An 18,485-nucleotide genomic window follows, 5' to 3' on the forward strand; every position below is an offset into this window, starting at 1 on the left:
CAATATAGTAATTATGCAATTATATCTAATAAGCTTTAAGTAAAAGGCTTTAAAACCCGATTGGTTTTTCGAAATGAATTGGAAATAAAGAGAAAAAATAGAGCAAACTTTAACGTAAATTACAAAAAATCCATTAAAGTATTAATAAGTCGGATACCGGTGTATTATAAAAAAATATCTTAAAGAATAAGTAAATAAGCACTAAACACTCACAAAACAACATAAAAAAATAGAAAATTAGTTTAAGTTACAAACTTGAAAATTTCTGTTACCGACCAAAAGGTCGGTATTAAGAATGTTAATATTTTTTAGAGCCCCTCTTTCCGTCCACAATTAATTGACCGATTAATATATTAAGATAATCAAATTTTTCTTGCATATTCAAATTTAAAGACGTTAAAACTATAATGAATCGTATAAAATAAATAAATGGCAAACTTACCGCTGAATAGTTTAAAAAAATCTCACTACTTGTTTTGTCCGGTTTATGTTTTTTTCGCATCAAATTTGATGCGAACTGTACTGCTGCGTAGGTTTTATTAAACTGACAGAGTATCCGTTAACGTTTGAAACTCAAGTTTTGACAATTGACGAACGATGATTTCTCGAATCGAATGGGGTTGGTTTTACGGCCTTTTATCTATTTTTTATATGTTTAAACGAATAAAAACTAAAATGGTCGGATAGAGGAGGCCGGTCGGTAAACGGTGCCTTTACGTTACTTGTTTTACGCAGACTACGAACGGCATCTGCAGGCAGATGAATTTTCACTGAGAGCTTTTCTTGGCAGAAATACACTCAGAACGCTTGCAAAACACTGTTCTTCTAATTGAAAAAAATGGTTTCTAAAATTTTGATGTTGCTTTACCATGGCGTGAACCCAGGATCTAGTGTGGTAGGCGCAGCACGCTACCATAACACCACAGCGGCCGCTTTTATTAGTACTTATCATATATTTCGTGACTACTCCGAAACTATTTGTTTGAAAATTGACCTCATTTCATTTCCCTTACGAGATAATTTCTTTGCGGAAAGTGGGCCAGGGACTGGCCTATTTTAAAAAATATTTTGGCTGGGATCCGTTTGAAATTTGGCCCCTGCACCAGGGTCTAGGTAATTACTTGGAAAACTTTTCGTTCCGGGTAGGAACGAAAAAGATCTGATATATAGAGCGACTTGCTTGAAGTTTGGTAAACAAGTGGCTTTTTGCCTAAGGATACCTTTTTCGGGTAGTGGTCTATGGAAGGAGAAGAGGGATGAGGATGGAAAGAGAGATGTTCATAGGAAAAAGAGGAGAGGGAGGGGGGAGAGAGAAAAAAATATATGTATATACATCGATATTTGTTTCTAAATCGCTTGTTTAGGAAATATTAGCCATAACGTCCATAACCCATTTACGGTGCATTTTACGCCTTTAGGCCAATCTGCAAGGAATTTTATTGTTTTACCCAATCTATCAGAAATTGCTGTTGAAGCGAAAAAATTTGAAACTTTTCCAAATCCCATACATTTTGTGGGCGGTTCGAAACATGCTAGTGGGACAATTAAACAATTTTCTATTTTAATTCAAATTTTTTTCGTTTTTAGGAATTTTCTCCTCGGGTATATGCATGAGAGTTTTCTTATTTTGTGATAACATTTTCTCTGTTATAGAAATTTTCTTTGGGTATATGCATGCCGAACAATTGTCCAATTATGATTAAAATTTATTGTGAATATTTAGTTCCTGCAAAATCTCACTCAAGTGTAGCTATTGAACTGTGTTGATTCAAAGGGGTTTGAATGTGTATATAAGAGTTTTGCATGACCAACTGTTCCGACGCAGATAAGCTACAGTACTGAGGGATTGAATGCAACCGAAGCACGAAAGAATAAAAATATCTTTCAATAACAAACAAACAAAGGAGTATTAGCTTCTGCATGACGCTTTTGTGTAAAATAATTAATAGAATAAATCCATTATCGCCTGTTGTCGTGGTGGTAAATCTCTATATTTGCAGCTTCGCATAGGCGATATGCATATTGGTAGCTACATATATTCACAGTCATACACAATTTATGATTACATTACATGCATTAGGGATGTGCTGAATATTTGCATTCGAATAATCTGCGCGGAAATGTTGGCATAGCAAAAGCTGTGGAAAACTTGTGGAAAACACAAATTGTGGAAACGTTTTTATTTTTGCACTTTCTTTGATGAATTTTTTCATAAAAAATAAAATAAAAATATTTTGAATATCAACAAAAGGACGTTATGAAATCAAAGTGGATATGCGATTACAAATTTTTTTTTTCGAAATCTCTGTTCGTCCATAAATTTCAGTACCTACAAAAATTTTAGATTTTTTTCTGTTTCGAAATAGCAGTCAAAATTTTTGTAAATTTGCGTCAATGAATTAATTTTTTCTATGAATCATGGTTCAATTATATGGTTGGCTCATCTCATCAGCTGATTTTATTTATTTCATTGCATGGCTGAAGGGATTGTCAAAAGGAGATGGCAAACTCAAAATGAAACTAACACATTGGCAACATTTTCTTACACATACAAAAACTGCTAAGTTTTATGTTTCCATGCCATACCATTCGCACCAACACCAATACACAGATTTTGACAATTTGAACAGACATTTTTTTTTTGCTTTACATATAATTGAACCATGGTATGAATTAAGCGTGGATTGCGCTAATTGTTTTTATACCTTTCATGAACATGAAATGGTATATTAACTTTGGTGCGATGTTTGTAACGTTGAGAAATATAAAAGATAGACTCACCATTAAGTATACCGAATTGATCAGGGCGACGAACTGAGTTGATATAGCCAAGTCCGTGACTATAACATATATCTCCCATACAACCGATCGTTCAGATAAGACGATTTTGGTCATTCCTGCCGCAATTTAGAAAGTATAAACGTGAAACTCGGTGATATATATTCTAATATATCATAGAAGATATCCTGAAAAAATCACTTTGATCGGAGCTATATATAGTTATATCCCATACAACCGATCGTTCAGATAGACAGATTTTTGGCAATTTCTCCCTTATTTTCCAATATAAAAACGTTAAACTTGGTGATATTTCTTCTAATATATCATAGAAGAATTTATGAAAAACTCATTTCGATCGGAGCTATATATAATATATCTCCCATACAACCGAACGTTCAGATAAGACGATTTTGGTCATTTTTTATTTAATGTTTATCTTAAAAATCGTTAAGGTATGGCACAGCCAAAGACAGTCCCGACCTTACTTGTTTTTTTTTTTTTAATTTATGAAAACAAAAATATTTATACATTTAGAACAACTAAGGCATGACGTGGCTGAATGCGTTTGTAACACTGCAAACATCGTAGGAATGCGGGTTCAAATCCCACTCCCGGGAGAAAAGGCTTTCAAGAGATTTACAAGGTATAATCGATACAACTGTCGCCTTGTTCGTCCTGATGTTAGGTTTAAATTTTTCCCAAATTATTAAATACATTTTTTATTTAATTTACGATAATTTAAGAAAACAAATCTATGAATCAAAAATGGGTTCGAAAATATTTGAAAATTCAAGAAATGTTTAACAATTACAAATTACATTTTTATTTTTTAATTACAAAAAAATGTCAGTGCAGATATAATTTTGTACATGTATTGTGATTTGCACTTCAATCTTGAAGAAAAAAAGTTAGTAAACAAATTTTGACATTTTTTGTCATAATCTTTCAAGTTTACTTCTTTGTCTGCGATTTCAACACACAAAATATTTTGGTTCTTAAAGAAAAATGTCCAAGGCTAAGTTAAGGTTCGTAATTCCCTAGTATTATGCTTGCACAAATAAAATTTGCTAGCATGCTGTCGTAATAAAAGTAATTTCTATTTGTAAGGAAATCAACAACACTTTCAAAAATTAACGATCGCAATTTTCTTCATTCGCCTTTTTCTTACTTTGATTGGTTTGCGCTTTACACTTATACACTTGAATTGGATTTCCACTCATATTAGAAAGAATTCGCCCAAAGAGGAGCTTAATCTGAAGCCTAACAAAGTTGCTCCTATATATACTTATATATAGAGCTGATAGCTAAAACAGCTAGTGCTCTTTTTTTGTTAGTTTTAAAATTAAATAAATTTAAGCCAAATATATACATAATAATAATATATATTCCTATACTTACTTATGTATCGTCAGTGACAGCAGCTGTAGGATGTGCAGGTTGTAGACAGAAACTGTTGGGCACCTTGTGTGTTGTATACATCGCTCGCTAGGTTAAAGCTCCGGCGGTAGAGTTATCAGATCTCGAAGCGGCCATTAAACTGCATCCTAGAAAGCTTTTAGTATTGGAAAAAACGTGACCTATGAAATCTCAGTCCCAGCGCTTTTTTTCCATATTTGTAGATAACAGCACAAATCTCGAATTCGTATTGTCGCTGTGAGTGGCGCTGCGAAGCAGTTGTGACTTTTATTGTTGCCATAAGCAAAAACGTGTTTTCGAATTTCGAAGTAGAACCTTTTTTATTATTATTTTATTTTAAATTAACGCTTTACAAAATCATTGGGAGTGAAATTGTGGACGTGAATCGCATTCTTTTTCTCATTTCAATGATGTAATTTTTTATTTGAAGGTCTATATAACACAACGAAAACTCATAACTATATATTTTGGAGGCTAATTTCGAAAACCGAAGAAATCAAGTTTTTGGTTACAACTTGATCTCATCTCAATCGTTGCGTTTGAGAAGACCAAGTCATATGCCACCATATGCTTTAACTAATTTCGAATAATTTAAAAAATTTAATTAAAACCACCTTGCAGTTGTCGAACTTTGCAGACCATTTCAACGCGTTCCTAACTGGCTCAGTTGTAGATGGCTCTAAAAGAGTCGCTGCTTTTAAGTAATTAATTTAAATTCATATAGCTCAGTCTAAAGCGCTGTTTGTACATGTGTGTATACCAACTGTGTCGCTCTGCATCCGATGACCACCATTTCGGCGAAACTGGTGCTTTTCGTGACTAACCCCCTCCCCCACTTTTTTCCCCACTGCAGTGACGTTTATAACATCATTGTGGATAAGAGAAGTGTGATAACTTATTCGTTGACGTCAAAATTAAAAATAGAATTGATCAGCTGATTTTTAAGTGACTATAGTGGTCTCATTCTGTATCTCTTGCTATCACGCGCTGAAGATAGCCGGCCATAAGCGCGCTATATTGAACATTCTGGCAAAACCAAGGAGAATCCATACCAGGTGGTGGCAAAGCGAATTCAACCAATTCGCCGTGCAGTAGAAGAATGTCAAGTCAAAAGGAAATTTTCATTGATTTCGAATAACTGACATATTGTAGTACAAGGCATTGTATGAAAAATAATCAAGAAAAAGCAATCAGCTGTTGGGATACCAAAACACGTGGTACCGAATTCGCCTTGGGCAAAACGCTAAAAAGTAGCCATCTCGAACATCCTGTGCGGCAGTTCACGAATAAGATATCACACAAGGCGAATCTATACTAGGTGGTGGCAAAGCGAGTTCAACCAATTCGCCGCGCGGAAGAATGTCAAGTCAAAAGAAAATTATTGATTTCGATTAACTGACATGTTGTAGTACAAGGCGCTGTATGGAAAATTATCAAGAAGAAGCAATTAGCTGATGGGATTACACCACCTGTAATGAATTCGCCTTGGATATCACACTTTTTTTGTACACAATGTATCACATGTTGCACCTCCGTTGAGCAAGGCAATTTAAGTTTTGGAAACGATACGTTGAAGCAATTGTCAAACGAAATCTGTTCCGGGTAAATTTCAGATCAAAACGTTACATGTCATTTAAGTTTAGTTATGGATTGCTATTTAGCTGCCAGTAAATTTTTGTTGGTGCTCAGAACATATTTTTTTCTTGCTTGCTCGTTTCCATTTTAGCGGTTGCTATATTATTGTCTAACGCCCCGATTCTAGTGTGGTAACAACATTCTTCACCACGGTAACGAAATCATGTGGCGACTTTTACACGCTTTTGGTATTCTACCCGCGAAAGGAGCCGGATAATTTTTTACCCACAAAAGTAGGTTGTTACATCGAAATAACTGCACAACAGCTGTTGTTTAGAAAAAAAGCAAAACTGAAAATAAAGAATTGTATGCGCAGATAAGTAAAGATAATAGTTTGCTATACATATTTGTTTACATTATTTACTTTCACAGAATAAATTTCAATATACCTATGTAGAAACTTATCATGCAAAATATGCATATACACATCGTCCCGTTTATTCGTTAACTTCGTATCTACAAGTGAGATATTTTCGGTAAAGCGAACACGGTTGCCACACTATGTTTTCATTTGGGACCAAAATTCATCGAAAAAAAGGCCAAATTTTTGTTTTATTTTATTAGTATAAAATACAAAATTTTAGGATGTTTCCATATAAAATTTTACTAAACATAGTGAAGACTTTCCTTTAATTCAAGCTGAACAAACAAATATATGTGCATGCAACCAAAAATGGTACTATATTTGGACATAGGATAAGTCTATGTCTTTCACCAACCAAACGTTGGGAACCTAGTTTGGTCACAAAGCTCTTGGTTCTAGCATTATGTTGTTGTTTGCTATGAAATAAAATGTATAGTGCAGTTAGGTTTTAGTAAGAAACGGTTCAAAATATGCGTTCTGGTGTTGTCGAACTATGTATGTGGAAAACTCAGTAAATCATAAATGAAACTAGGCAATTTTGTTAGTGCTATTTTTATAGATGCTTACATTTTCCGTTAACGTTTAAACTTCATATCAGAGGCTAGATTCAGCAAGTGTGAGTTTTGATCCCAGGCCTCAGGGGTTCTGCTAGCACCTACGGGAATAATTTTATACAAAACATTTCTTCCGAAATCAAATCTGTTTTGCATTTGCTTCCTTCCGTCTTCGAGTTAAAATATTTCTTGTGCCAAGATACTTAGTTTTCAATTACCTTGCGTGGCTTAACACCACAATAGTCCTAGAATTCCTTGAACTCATTGAGCTGGGTGAGAAAGATTTAAATATCAACGTGCCAAACGAGAAGTAATGCATAGAATTTCTTTGTATAAGTTTTGAAAATGTTAGGCTCACGGCAGGGTGCTCGCTATAAGCTATGCTAGGCGAGAAGCAATTTTTATTTTCATATATTTTACATTGTGTTATATAACCGATCGAAATATCTAGCCGTTATTAATATTGTTATAAAACAAGAGTTTTTTTTATTAGTCGGTTATTTCATCAACAATTAACGATAATGTGTTTGCTAGCACCTTTCTTTTCAATGCCTGGCATAAATTATATCCTAGGTGAAATGTTATTGACTGAGCAATTTTTTATGGTGAGCGTTGCATTTAAGAAAATTCAAAATTATATGGGGCTAATGAAAGTGTGGCGAATTTTTGGGCAATCTTGTGAATTTTACCTGAGTGAAAAAGAAAGAAAAGTACCAATCGTGGCTACTGCCTAAAAAGGACCAACATTGAAGAAAAGGGACCAGCGGACCAAATGGGGTTGGAAAGGACCATTTTTGGTCCAAATGTACCTAAATGGCAAGCGAAGCAAACTACTTTTAAAATTTCTCCACAGACACTGGCGAGTTTTTCGGTGATGAGAGCGTTATCACTTGGTCCAGAATCGCGGATAAAAGAACTGGTAACGATATTCGGTTACATAATGTTCTGGGTACTATTTTACCGGTAACGCTCAGAATCGGGGCGTGAGACTGTACATTTGTATTCCCCGTGTTCCAATGACACATGAATTAAATGCAACAACATTGTGATCCATATGGTTCACATTGTTGTTGCATTTGCATGTTAAATCTCTATCCGTATCTGGTTCATGTGTCATTGGAACATGAGGATTTTTATGTTATGGGCAATTTCACAAAAACAACAATGCGCATGTCCTCTGACAGTCTGGTAATTTTGCGATTTCCACTTTTGAAATAACCCTTTGGATTTAAGGTTGTATTTAACATATTGCAAAACGTTTGGCTTCTAAGTACAGTTGAAGCAAGGTGATAAGGAAATGAAATAGATCTTCTTAAATCGGCTCGTAAAATGAAAGATAAACGACTTCTTTTGCTGAGTTCTAGAAACGGAACCAATGTCTTTGACTGAGTCTGTCATCGTACACTTGTCACACACAAACAGCTTTCGCGAATACTTAAATATATTGACATTCAAGAATTTATCCTATTTTCCATATGGTAAACGTGTGCGATGTTTCTGTTTCTTATGACGCGACAGTTGCCGGAAATTGTGTGCTGATGATGGTTTTATAAAAATTTCGCACAATTTAATTATTTATACATCAGCTGCTTTCATTTTTGTTTGTGTGTGTTAGAGGTAATAGATGTTTAAAACTACAAACATAAACACTTGTGTAGTAGAAAAAGAATTGACTTTGTCATTCGCACTTTTGCCGTCTGTGCGCATAGAGAGCTGACGGTCTAAACGGCAACGAGTTTGCGCTTGAATAAAAATTTGTTATTTATTTAAATATTTAAGTTACTAAATAGGTAAAACATTAACAAAATAATATTTGCTAACATCAAATTTTTTTATATTTTTGTTCTGATCTATTTTCAGAGTGTGATTGTGGTTGCGTTGATTCCTACAAGCCTAAATCTACATATCTTGGTTCTGCTATACTCGCAACTGGTTCGCAAAGTAATAGCAATAACGAAGCTGTTGGAGTCGGTGTTATAAGTAGTACGACAACTTCAGCTCATACGGTATCCAATCATTCAGCAACGGTGGCAGCGGTGGCGGCAACAACAACGGCCAGCAACAGCCTCAAGACGGCGCACACGAAAGTGGCTACGTCGGGGGGGCACGCCAATACGCAGCCCCCCAGCAAACGTTCGAGCAGCGGTGCTGATGGTGATTATCAATTGGTGCAACATGAGGTACTCTACTCTCTCTCAGCTGAATATGAGGTAAGTTTTGTGTTTTTTTTTTTTGTTTTACAATAAATCTTATCTTGCATTTGAACTTATTTTTAGGTTTTGGAATTTTTGGGACGCGGCACTTTCGGTCAAGTGGTTAAATGTTGGAAGCGTGGCACTTCAGAGATTGTGGCTATTAAAATCTTAAAAAATCATCCATCATATGCACGTCAAGGACAAATTGAAGTATCGATATTGTCGCGGCTTAGTCAAGAAAATGCTGATGAATTCAATTTTGTGCGTGCATTCGAGTGTTTTCAACACAAAAACCATACATGTTTGGTTTTTGAGATGCTTGAGCAAAATTTGTACGACTTTCTTAAGCAAAATAAATTTTCACCTCTACCTTTGAAGTATATACGGCCGATATTGGAGCAGGTTAGTAAGTTATTTTTGGTCAAATTTAATTTGTATATTACAAATGTAAAAACAGTGATGTCAAGGCTATATCCTCTTAAAAAATATAACCACATAAGCTGCTAACTAGGGTCTCGGGAATACTAGATCAGTAAAATAAAAACCAAGGCAACGATTGGAAGAAAATCTATATTAGCAGCAAAGTGATCTATAGAAATCTTTAGAAACACAAACAATTTTACGAAATTTCTACCCGTATAGAAAGTAGCCATGTGATTATCTTCGGTTCTTGGCGATTATCTTCAGGCCTTGAGGAGTGTTATCGATGTTGATGGTCCTTTGCCGGATGCAGATCCGGTACGTTCCGGTAACAAGCACCATAATGGTACCAGCCCGACCATCTCGGGAACGATTTGGTATGACCACATGAAACCTTCTAGGCCATACCGCCCCACCCCTTAATTCATCAGGAGTTCGGGGTTGCCAGAGCATCGGCTGTTAATGAAACAGGATTTGCCACGGGTAGGTTAGATTGACAATTGGGTTGGAGAAGTTATATATTTCTCTGGCAACCCCTTGAGAGGGTTGCGCTGCACAACCCCTTGAATCAATTTGGTATTTTAGTCGCCTCTTACGACAGGCATACCTACCGCGGGTATATTCTAAGCCTTCTAACCCGCTGGGGCGGGTTGAATGCTGATAAATTGAATTATATGTCTGCTCGTTTACAGGGATTTTTATTACAAAAACTGGCTTTTGCCTCCATTCCGTCTAATGCCCAGCGAAGTAACCAAGAGTTACGAAAAATCCTAGATTGCTTCTGCTCGCTTTAAATCGGCAGACAGAATAACAGAAATTATTCCGTATCCAGCTATGGCAACATGCAGAAGTGCTAACCGTATTGAAAGCTGGGAAGTCACCCAGAGGGGGTTTGTGTCTCTCGCTTAGATACTCCGTCCTGCGTTTCACTCATATCTCAAGTTATCAGTGGAACTCAGAAAAAAACATCCAATTTAAAAAGATTAAACAAGCTGGTCTACAGGGTGGTGGTCCATATGTTGTTTAATTTCTACATATCGAAATTCTTTTGCCCACTACTCGGAGTTACCTTATTACTTTATCGAGACAAGGAGTCTCGGTTCCTTCATCAATGAGCGATGCTCCAAATTTATGAGGCACCTTCCAAATATATTTCGCTTTTTGGGGCAACAATAAGACATCTAAAGCAAAAGTGCGACTAAGTAGCACTAAATGGCGCAGTAAACCGCTAGCTACATAGGCGGATGAGCAAACGGCCTTGCAGGTTAGTTGCGATGACTTTTACTTTACGAGTCCGCTACTACATGTCGCAGTAAACTGTGAGCGATCTTGTTTGTATAGATGCTTATGTAGCAGAGACGAGAGCTGCTTATGTAGAGAAAAATCCCGAGTCGCTCCTTGGGAGCCTTTGGTCACCAAGCCTAAAGGCTACTCACTGGAAGATAATACAGGCCTGCCAAAATAATGCGCTCAGAACCGTTACGGGCTATCTTCTTATGTGCCCAGAACACCACCTACACAATGAGGCGAGAGTATTCCCCATTAGGTGGAGAAATGAAATGCTGAACAAACAGTTTCTGTTGAATACCCAGAAACCTGGCCATCCAAACAGACATCTGATTGATGAGGCTAAACCTCGCAGGGGCTTAAGGGGTCATCTCCGTAAACATTATGAGGAAATACGGCAGCTGAGAACACAGTCGTATGAAGCAAAAAAGCACAAGCAGGTCCTCAGTGATATCCACAAATAGGCGTCGGACCTTTATGCCAGGAATTGCCCGGTGAATACAGTACTCAAAGAACAGTACCCAAAACTAGCGGAAGAGGAACGCATACTCCTCAGGGAAACACGAGTCACTCTAGCTCAACTTCGACCAGGATACTGTAACAGGTTAAACTCATACCTATCCAGAATCAACCCCGACATACAAAATGTATGCCCCGCTTGCAATGTGTCCCCACATGACATAAGAAGACAGCCCGTGGCGGTTCTGATAGCAGTATTTTGGCAGGCCTGTAGCTTCTTCCAGTGAGTAGTTTTTAGGCTTGGCGACCATATAGGGGACGCGTAGCATGCAATCGGCTGGCCTATTGCTTTGTATGTGGTAATGAGCGTTTCTTTGCCTTTTCCCCAAGTACTGCCAGCAAGAGATTTGAGGATTTATTACGGCTCTGGATTTTCGGTACAATTGCGGCTGCATGCTCACCAAAATGTAGATCCTTAATGAAACGTCACACCCAAGATTTTGGGGTGAAGGACAGTCGGTAGCGTAGTGCCATCGACGTGGATGTTCAATGTAGTCGACATTTGGGACGTCCATGTTGTAAATAAGGTCGCTGAGGATTTAATAAATAAATGTAAGGCTCGATAACCTCCGAAGAGATCTAAGGCCGAGCTTCTCTTCCAATTTGCGTCGTGCTCCTCCTACATGTTTTATGCCGACTCCGAACGGCATCTGCAAGGCAGATGAGTTTTCCCTGAGAGCTTTTCATGGCAGAAATACACCCGGAGCGCTTGCCAGACACTGCCGATGGGCGACCCCGCTTAGAAAAATTTTCTTCTAATTGAAAAACCTTATTTCTAAAATTTTGATGTAGCTTTGCCCGGGCTGTAAACCCAGGGCATACGGTGTGGTAGGAGGAGCACGCTACCATCAAACCACAGTGGCCGCTGAGGATTTAGTCGGTGATAATGCCAGGTTTCGCGAGGCGAAAAAAACGGGAGAGATCAGGGAGGTAGCCGTTTATTCTGTTGCAAAGCTCATCGATCTGTGGGCCTCGGCCTGTGGCCATTATTGTACAGTCATCGGCGTTGGAAACGATAGCAACTCCTTCTGGTGGCGAAGGTAGCTTTGATATGTAGAAGTTAAAGAAAAGTGGGGATAGGACACCACCCTGTGGCACCCCTTGTTTAACTCTTCTTGATTTTGATGTTTCGTTTCTAAATTGCACCGATGCCTGCCGACCACCCAGATAATTGGCGGTACACCTTTTAAGACATGGGAGAAGAGTAGATCCTTACAGGTCTTGCAGTAACGTGCCACGGTTGACCGTATCAAAAGCTTTTGATAGGTCTAGCGCAACGAGTACTGTTCTATGGTGGGGGTTTTGATTTAAACCGCAATTTATCTGGGTGCTAATGGCATTTAGCGCGGTGGTTGTGCTATGGTGTTTTCTGAAGCTATGCTGATGGCTAGCTGCAAATTTGCTTTCAAGTAGGGGAGCAAAATGGCTTCAATGGAAAGAGACAGGTTGAAGACATGTGCTAAATATTTGAACCCCTCTTTCCCTAGGCGTTTAAGCATCGGCATGGCTATGCCGTCTGGGCCCAATGCTTTGGATGGTTTAACATGGGCGATGGCATCCTCAATCTCTTTGGCGGTGATGGTAATTGCAGACGCGCTGAATTTATGTTTATGTGCGTGTTGTTGTTGTTGTTGTAGCGATAAGGTTGCTCCCCGAAGGCTTTTGGGAGTGTTATCGATGTGATGGTCCTTTGCCGGATACAAATCCGGTACGCTCCGGTACCATAGCACCATTAAGGTGCTAGCCCGACCATCTCGGGAACGATTTATGTGGCCACATTAAACCTTCAGGCCATTCCGTCCCTCCCCACCCCCAAGTTCCATGAGGAGTTTGGGGTCGCCAGAACCTCGTCTGTTAGTGAAACAGGATTCGCCGCGGATAGGTGAGGTTGACAATTGGGTTTGGAGAAGCTATATATTGCGCTGGCAACCTGAAAGGTTGCGCTACACAGCCCCTTGAATCTGGTATTTTAGTCGCCTCTTACGACAGGCATACCTACCGCGGGTATATTCTGAACCCCTAACCCACTGGGGTTTTATTTGCGTGTCTGTTGGCCCTCCGTCTATCTCTGTCGACCGTATAATGCATTATATATTGTCAGCAGAAAGCGCTCGCGCATTTTTTCGCATCCGATAGCACTTTATCGTATCCCCGCGACATCAAAATTTTAGAAATAAGGTTTTTCAATTAGAAGAAAATTTGTCTAAGCGACTTTAAGGTGGACCAAAGCTTACCTACACCGGCAGAGAGGTTACAACCGCGTAGGTGCCCCTGCCATTTCGCGCGCTTGTGTTCATCCACAGCCAATCTGATGCGTTGGTTTATATCCCTCTTTGTAAGCTTTATAGGCAAAACTGCTGTGAGAGTATAATAAAATGCTTAAGAAGTATATTGAAATCAATGGTGGCTTTAAATAAGGTAAAAAATACAAAAAATGAGAATAAATACATAGAAACCTAATTTTATTATCTATGCGAAATTTCGTTAATTATCTTTTATGATATTTGAATTCCTCGTTTTAAACCACTTACTATTCATTACTCCCCTCTTTTAGGTCCTAACGGCATTGCTGAAACTGAAACAACTTGGATTGATTCATGCAGACTTGAAGCCGGAAAATATAATGCTAGTAGATCCTGTGAGACAGCCATACCGGTAAGTAACTAAAAAAAAAACTTGAAACTTCTATTTGATTTCGACTCATCCATACTGTGTATTGTTATCTATCAACATCTTCCAAATAGGGTAAAGGTAATTGATTTTGGTAGCGCTTCACATGTTAGCAAAACGGTTTGCAATACTTACCTGCAATCGCGTTATTATCGTGCACCAGAAATCATATTGGGTTTACCATTTTGTGAGGCAATAGACATGTGGTCCTTAGGCTGTGTAGTGGCGGAGCTGTTTTTGGGTTGGCCGTTATATCCGGGCTCATCTGAGTTCGATCAAATAAGGTAAGTCAAACATGTACAGAAGAATTATTAATTTCACACCGTTGTAAAATGTATAAATATCATCATATTATTATTTTATTTTTTAAGGTACATATCACAAACGCAGGGTCTGCCCACCGAACATATGTTGAATAGCGCCTCAAAGACATCGAAATTTTTCTATCGTGACGTCGATTCGACTTATCCATTTTGGCGTTTAAAGACCACCGAAGAACATGAAGCCGAAACGAATACAAAAAGCAAAGAGGCACGCAAATATATATTTAATTGTTTGGATGATATTGGTCAGGTAAATGTGCCTACCGATTTGGAGGGTGGTCAATTATTGGCCGAAAAGACGGATCGTCGTGAATTTATTGATCTGCTAAAACGTATGCTAACTATCGATCAAGAAAGACGACTTACGCCAGCTGAGGCATTGAATCACTCTTTTGTACGCCTCACTCACCTAGTTGACTATGTCTATTGCAATAATGTGAAAGCTTCAGTACAAATGATGGAAGTATGCCGTCGCGGTGATTTCCATACGTAAGTATTTCTTCAGCAGAATTGAATAATATAAATGTTTGTATGCCCAGTAGTGCTAAATTTCTTTTGGTTTAATTTGTGGATTAGTTTTCTTGTCGTAGTGTTTAATGAAAAATGTACGAATTTTTATGTTAACCTTTCATAACACTATACGACAAAATCAACTTTTTTTCTGCGTATTGGACCAAACCAAATTTTTTGAGGAGATTAAGGCTTAAGTATAAAAAGTACTATCTCCGTTTTTCGAAGTTAGCCTGCAAAAAATAGATATCGGCTTTCGAAGTTCGAAATTCTACATTTCGAAATTTTATTTTTCTTGTTAACGCGTTCAGCAAATTAAAAAAGTAAAAATGTGGTCGTGGTCCGCTCTTTTCCCTTATTTGAAAGGTTGAATACTTTTTTGCGAAATTTAGTATAACAGCTGTTATACGAGGTGAAAAGTCAGATAGTCCCATGATAGTGGCTACTACTTTCATGTCTGCACATATTCTGCACTGGAATTGCTCGTACTGTAATTTTTCAAAAAAAGAATACAACCATTCCAATAAAAGGAAAAGGAGGGCCAACGACCACATTTTTACTTTTTTAATTTGCTGAATGCGTTAACAAGAAAAATAAAGTTTCGAAATGTAGAATTTCGAACTTCGAAAGCCAATATCTATTTTTTGGAGGCTAACTTCGAAAAACGGAGATAGTACTTTGTCTACATAAGCCTTACTCTCTACAAAGATGTGGGTTTGGTCTAATACCCAGCTGGTTGTTGCACAGTGTAATATATCACTTTTCGAATAATTCAAAGACACCAAACAGTGAACTTTGAGCTTGAGCATAACCCGCAGTTAAACTACTTCTGCCATATTCTCCGACGTGACCCTGTGCCAAGCTTTTTTTCATTATTTTTTACATGAGGAATATGGACGCTGGATTGATGTTTAGTCAGTAGAATAACTCGTAACTGACCAACTGCCTTTAGAATGGTTTCGGAAATAGTGTTTTCGAACTTACTTACAATAATGATAAATTCACATAATCCTGGCAAGCAAGCTCATTGTCTGATGGTAGCTAGAGGATTTCATTATCCAAATTTAAGGACGGGCTCTCCACCAAAAGTTCTAAACACTTTCGGAAAGTGTTTTTGCAGTTTTCAAGTCAAGTTTATTCCGAAAAGTTGCTGTTTGTCTATACACTCGGAATTTCTATACTTGAGTCGTTGTTTAGTAGATATGTATATGTAGAAGTGTGGCCCTGGCAGTTAATAGCTTCGTGATTATTAATACTCCTCAATAAAACATGAAGCAAATTGAAAACTCCTTGTGCTTTGAACAGTTTTGTAAAATTGAAATTTGAAATAAAACCCCAATTTTACTAATAAACACTTGACACCTCCCATTCAAATACTTTGTTTTCTTGCTTTTTTTGTTTTGTTTTTATTTGTTATTGTTTGTCATAAAAATTTTTTTTGTTGATTTTATGTTTGTTTTGATTTTCTCATAACTTTGAAATATTTATTTTTAAAATTTATTTTCTATTATTTTTTTAGTCAACAACCGCGAATATATATGGGGTATTCCATCCCATTTCGACCAATTTTGAACCCGACCCCTTTAGAATTGGCTGAAAGTTTTTCTTCTTTTTCTAGCTTACGAAAGACGTTTTTCAGAATTTTTTCAAATTTTTTCATCCAACTCAAAAAAAGATGAATTTAAAAAAAAACACCGTTTTTGTTTTCAAAATGCTATAACTTTTTCAAAAATTGACCTTTTGGGATCTTTTTTTTTTAAATTTGTTTTTAAATGTACTTTTCAGAAAAAATACAAAAAAAAATTTAAAGTTTTTTTTTTTTTGTAATTTTTCAGTTTTTCGAGATTCTTCGAATTTCGCCATTTTTTTTCTCATAAAAAACTTCAATCAATTCTGCAATCATCCCCATTAATCCCGGAGTGGGCCGATTATTTTTTTTTTTTTTTATGTAATTGAAAAAAAAACTAAAAATTTTTTTGTATTTTTTCCGAAAAGTACATTTAAAAACAAATTTAAAAAAAAAAAAAACCCAAACGGTCAATTTTTGGAAAAAGTTATAGCATTTTGAAAACAAAAACGGTGTCGCAACTCAAAATAAGTAATGAATTTAAAAAAAAAAACGGTGTTTTTTTCAAAATGCTATAACTTTTCAAAAATTGACTGTTTGGGATCTTTTTTTTTAAATTTGTTTTTAAATGTACTTTTCGGAAAAAATACAAAAAAATTTTTTTAGTTTTTTTCAATTAAATAACAAAAAATAATAATAATCTGCCTACTCCGGGATTAGTGGATGATTGCAGAATTGATTGAAGTTTTTTATGAGAAAAAAAATGCCGAAATTCGAAAAATCTCGAAAAACTGAAAAATTACAAAAAAAACTTTAAAAATTTTTTTGTATTTTTTCCGAAAAGTACATTTAAAAACACATTTTTAAAAAAAAAAAAGATCCCAAACGGTCAATTTTGAAAAAGTTATAGCATTTTGAAAACAAAACCGGTGTTTTTTTTAAAAATTCATAACTTTTTTTGAGTTGCATGAAAAAATGTGAAAAATTCTGAAAAACGTCTTTAATAAGCTCGAAAAAGAAGAAATATTTTCAGCCAATTCTAAAGGGGTCGGGTTCAAAATTGGTCGAAATGGGATGGAATACCCCATATACATATATATATGTATATATTTTTTTAATTTTTCATATGCTTTTTTTTTATGAATTGCATATAAATTTTTATTGGTTTTTTTTCTTTTTTAATTTTTTTTCTATTTTTTATATTAAAATTTTGCACTAATGGGTAATTAAAACTATTTTTTTTTCTCATATAAATATTTGCTTTTAAAATTATCTGTTTTTTATTTTAATATTTATATATTGCTTTTTTCCTTAAGTTTGTTTTTGTCATTTGTTTAAATTCCTTTTAATTATTTTATTTTTTAATAATTTTTTTTAAGTAAATTTAAATTTTTTCCAAAATATTTTCATAGTTAACTTGAAAGTGTTTCCAACTATTTGTTTGCTAATAAGTTATTTTTCTTGTTTTATTCGATTTTTTTTTTTTGTAATACTTGGTTCCGCAAACTTTTTTAAATAATTGTTTTTTCCTTCCAGTGTACAACCAGCTTCAACTTTAGTAACCAATTTTGTACCCAACGCCACAGAGAATATGACGTTTACCATCAACAATCAGCTGACCAGTCAAGTGCAGCGTTTGGTGCGTGAACGCCCATTAGCCTATGAGGGTCTCTATCAAATCTATGGTGGCCGTAATGTAGGACGTCAATATGCGCAAGGACGTGCCGATGCATTCCAGCATCAATTGAACATTTTATGCCCACCATCATATCAAGCTATGCCCAGTCCCACCAAACATGTTGTTGTTGGTAGTGCAACAATGCAACCACCATTGCAAGTACGTATCATAGACCCGATTTTGACCTTTTATAAATATAAATGAAAATCAATAATTTCAAAGGTTCCTCCACAGCAGTATGTCAATGTGCCTGTACCAGTGTCAATGGTTGAGCCAGCATCAGGACAACGTATGCTATTAACAAATCGTGTGCAAGCAAGTGGGGTAGCTTGGCCGCAGACGGGACGACAAATGGCATTGGTGCCATCTTGGCAACAAGCGCCAGCACATTCGTTGATTGTTGATTCGGCACCATTTTTGAACGTAGAGGAAATTTATCCGAAACACCATTTAAATATACCAAGAAATGATCTCAAGAAAGAGTCGCCAGTGCAGCACTTAGTGTAAGTGCTGTGTAATTGAAATGAAAATTTATATTTTATTGAATTTTGGTTTTTTTGTTTTAC

The 18,485-nt window shown here is 36.4% G+C and overlaps 1 protein-coding gene across 4 annotated transcripts in view; it reads left to right on the plus strand.

Annotated features, from left to right (window-relative positions):
* Hipk (Homeodomain interacting protein kinase) overlaps positions 1-18,485 on the plus strand; it is a 255,376-nt gene that overhangs the window by 215,212 nt on the left and 21,679 nt on the right. For 2 of the 4 annotated variants that reach the window (XM_067787562.1, XM_067787563.1), the window contains exons 3-9: positions 8,611-8,960; positions 9,027-9,347; positions 13,726-13,826; positions 13,916-14,125; positions 14,213-14,653; positions 17,778-18,078; positions 18,142-18,422. In XM_067787562.1, the coding sequence (XP_067643663.1) occupies positions 8,611-8,960; positions 9,027-9,347; positions 13,726-13,826; positions 13,916-14,125; positions 14,213-14,653; positions 17,778-18,078; positions 18,142-18,422 (2,005 nt within the window). The remainder of the gene's footprint in view (positions 1-8,610; positions 8,961-9,026; positions 9,348-13,725; positions 13,827-13,915; positions 14,126-14,212; positions 14,654-17,777; positions 18,079-18,141; positions 18,423-18,485) is intronic. The other 2 variants (XM_067787565.1, XM_067787564.1) reach the window with 2 other exon arrangements.

The sequence above is a fragment of the Eurosta solidaginis genome, chromosome 5 (assembly GCF_040869045.1).
Source record: "Eurosta solidaginis isolate ZX-2024a chromosome 5, ASM4086904v1, whole genome shotgun sequence".
Taxonomy (NCBI): Eukaryota; Metazoa; Arthropoda; class Insecta; order Diptera; family Tephritidae; genus Eurosta; species Eurosta solidaginis.